Here is a 3,371-nt window from a genome sequence, read left to right on the forward strand (position 1 = left end):
CCTCAAGGAAGAAAGGGGAGGGGGAGATTTTGACCTTTCCAGGACTGAATGTTTCATTTATTTTTTTTACAATATTCAGTATTTTCCCAAAAGCTGTTACTCACCTTCAAATAGCTCTACATACTAAGGGAAAGTCAGAAGAAGGGAAGAAATGGGTTTCAAAAGCTGTAAGTAATCCACTATTAAATATGAATGGTTTCATATGAAAACCCACCCTTTCTTTTCTGTATGAAAACCTGCTTGTTTTCCTATTTGATTGCCCCCATCTTCTTTCTCTTTCAGTCTGCAATTTGGCCAGTGGAGATGAGGAGCAGCCTGTGAACGTGTCCTGGACATGGGCTGCCCTACAGCCAGGAGCCTGCACACTCTCACTGCTTCAGAACTGGTATTTTATCAGCCCATCCCTAAGCCAGCCCACTGTCCAAGCCTCCAAGTAGCAGGTTCCTCTCTGTGGCCTCAAGTACAGGACCTAGGAAACTCCACGTGTTTCCAGGGTTTGGCCCAGCAGATCTGGATAATGGACCAACAGTCTCACCTCACTTCATTGAGGTTTTTAGTTAGATCATCTGTGTGAGACTGTGCTGGCTGACACAGCCCTGCTCCAAGGGTGCCTGGTCTCTGAGAGGAAACATCATCTGTAGGGCCATCATCAAGGGAGTTGTGACAGCTCTTTTGGATAGACCTTGCTGAAGCTTTTGAAAATTATATTGTGGAGTTTTATCTGGCAAACACCACGACCCAGATAGGAATGGGAAATCCAGTGCTTTAAAGAGGTTCACTGAGGCTGGATTACTTTGTTCTTGTGCCATGCTCAACCTCCAAGCATGGCAGTAATATCCTACAGGGCAGGAGATGAACCCAAAAACTGCAATTACCGAGCAGGATGTGACCCCTTCAGTAACACCCATGCTGCCATTTCAAGCTTCAGCAATGACACATCTGGGAACCTTCAATTAAAGGGTTACCCAGGGTAAATAAACAAGCACTTGCACTTTGGAACTATTGACTAAGCTTCACCACCAGAACAATTTGTTAGCGAGAGGTTTGGGCAGTAGGAAGAAGATGGCAAATATCCCCCTCGTAGTCTCCATTTGTCTCCTGGGAGCTTGTCTTGGTGCCGAAAATACAGGTGGGTTCATTCAAAACCTAGCAAGCCTCTCACTTTGGTGTCTGGGGGTTTACTGGCACGGGTGAAGAGACAGCTTGTCCCTTGATGGTGGGACAGCTTGTGGAGTCTCATAAGAGATGAGAGCTCAGAGGGATTGCTGCATTTCACAGCTCCTCTCTTTAAAGCTATCATTCTTTTCTTGAGAATGAAATAATAGATTTTATGCTGATTTTATCCAGAATGTGTCATAGGGATTAATTTTAAGAATAGGGGTTTTTTAAAAAATTTTTGCAGCCTCTAAGCTTTCAGAGCTTGATTAAGCCATCGTAGAATGCACACACCCACACACAGAAGGAAAAAGGAGGGAGAGCATCGTTGGTGGAATAACATCCACACCTCTGTGTGTGCAGAATAGGGTTTTTTTAAAAAATTTTTGAAGCCTCTAAGCTTTCAGAGCTTGGTTGAGCCATCGTAGAATGCACACACAGAAGGAAAAAGGAGGGAGAGCATCGTTGGTGGAATAACATCCACACCTCTGTGTGTGCCACCACTTTGTCCTGGAGCACAAACAAGTACTCACATCCATGACACAGTCATTGAATTTGCCACTGCAAGAACTGTTTAACGCCAAACCCAGCGTGGATTTAACAAAGACTGTAAGACGCAGCCAAAATCGTAGACAAGATAGAGCAGTTGATGGATGTGGGCAATCAAACATAGTAATGCAGGCTGTTGCTTGATTTATCTGCAGCAGCAACAGTTCCAGCAGAGGCTGGTGCACATCCAGTGTGAGTACTTGTTTGGTGCAGGGCTGGACTTGCCTCTGGCACTAAAACATTGCAAGTAACAGGTTAGAAAAAGGGCTTCTTTCCAAAATGTCAGCAGAACCTCAGAGTGGTACCACGACCCACCCAGATGTAGCTCCTAGAAAATGCTATTCTCAGCTGGCAGGACAGGTCTGCCCCCACAGCCCCTCGGCCCAGAGACCCATCTCACTCCCTGGGATACTGGTTCAGCCGCTAAAAAAAAATTCTTGATGTGAGGATGGTTTCCAGCCAAGGTGAGTACCATGCCCGTGACCCCCTGGGGCTTACAATCTTCAGTTCAAATCAAGTTTTCCTTGTAAAGCAGCATGTGGGATCAGCAAGCAACAGGAAAAACCTAGAGGGGTATGAAGGAGGCAAAGCTGCATTCATTAAAATGAGTTCTCTTCATTAAATGGGTTAATTACAGCAGGTGGCTGGCACATCCCACTGGGAAGAGCTGGAGGAGTGGCTCTGGCACATCTGGCTCCCACCCACAGGGGGTTCCCCGGGCACTAGGCACATGGAGAGCCCAACAGCATGGCAAAACCAAAGAAGGCTGCTCCAGCGTTCCCACCTGAGCCTTTCCTGCCCAGCCTGGGGACAAGCTGGAGGCTGCAGCCCAAGCCATGGGGAGGAGAAGGGGGCAAGTCTCCCCCAGCGAGGCTGTGCCCCCCCAGTAGCTCCATGCTCTCAACACCCTGCTTGGCTGGGGAGGTGCATTTTGGGGTGTGCATTCATGTCCCTCACACAAACCACAACCCTGCAGCTGGGAGGGGACCAGCCACCCCCACAGGGGCTGCAGTGTTTGAAACAAGCCTGGCTTCTTCAGAGGTCAGTGCTTTACCCATCAATATCTACTGCCAAACAATTACATTAAGGCCAGGATTTTATTGTACTCCTTTTTGGTTTTCACCAAAACCACACCAGGATGAGGAAGGCAAAGGTGCAAGCTTGCCCTACAATGATTAAATGACTGCAAAACCAACTAGTTCAGTCTCTTGCAGAGAGATTTTTAGGTGAAGGGATTGGTTACACCATCAGTGGCATGGCATAAATCAGAGCAACCCATCAGAGGCTCGTGAGAGCTCAACAAAACTGATCCTCTGCAGGTTTGGAGACCTGGGGGGATCTGCTCTGGACCAAGAGCAGAAGTTATGAGAAGGAACGAATGACTGGTACTGCCCCTGCTCTCCTCTCTGCCCGCCTGGCCAAGCTCACGCTCTCCTTGACCCTCAGAGGGCCCAGGTCACAGGTTCCAGCACAGAGCCCCCAGATGAGGGTTTGTGTCCAGGGTGGCCACCCGCAGGTCCAAGCAGAGCTGCTCTACCGTGCCATCTAGTGACAAAAAGGGACCCGGCTGCGAGCACCAAGGGAGGATGCAAAGAGAGGAGAGGCTGGGAAGGCAAAGTAGAAAGCTCCTCTGAGTGAATAAGGTCTTCTTTAAAGTGGTAGGATGG

General features: G+C 48.4%; 1 protein-coding gene across 1 annotated transcript in view; it reads left to right on the forward strand.

Annotated features, from left to right (window-relative positions):
- Nucleotides 1-1,062: 1,062 nt before the first annotated feature.
- F9 (coagulation factor IX) overlaps nt 1,063-3,371 on the forward strand; it is a 15,822-nt gene continuing 13,513 nt past the window's right edge. The window contains 1 exon segment of the mRNA XM_008949366.1: nt 1,063-1,129. Coding sequence (XP_008947614.1) covers nt 1,063-1,129 — 67 coding nt within the window.

The sequence above is a fragment of the Merops nubicus genome, unplaced genomic scaffold (assembly GCF_000691845.1).
Source record: "Merops nubicus isolate BGI_N331 unplaced genomic scaffold, ASM69184v1 scaffold2721, whole genome shotgun sequence".
Lineage (NCBI taxonomy): Eukaryota > Metazoa > Chordata > Aves > Coraciiformes > Meropidae > Merops > Merops nubicus.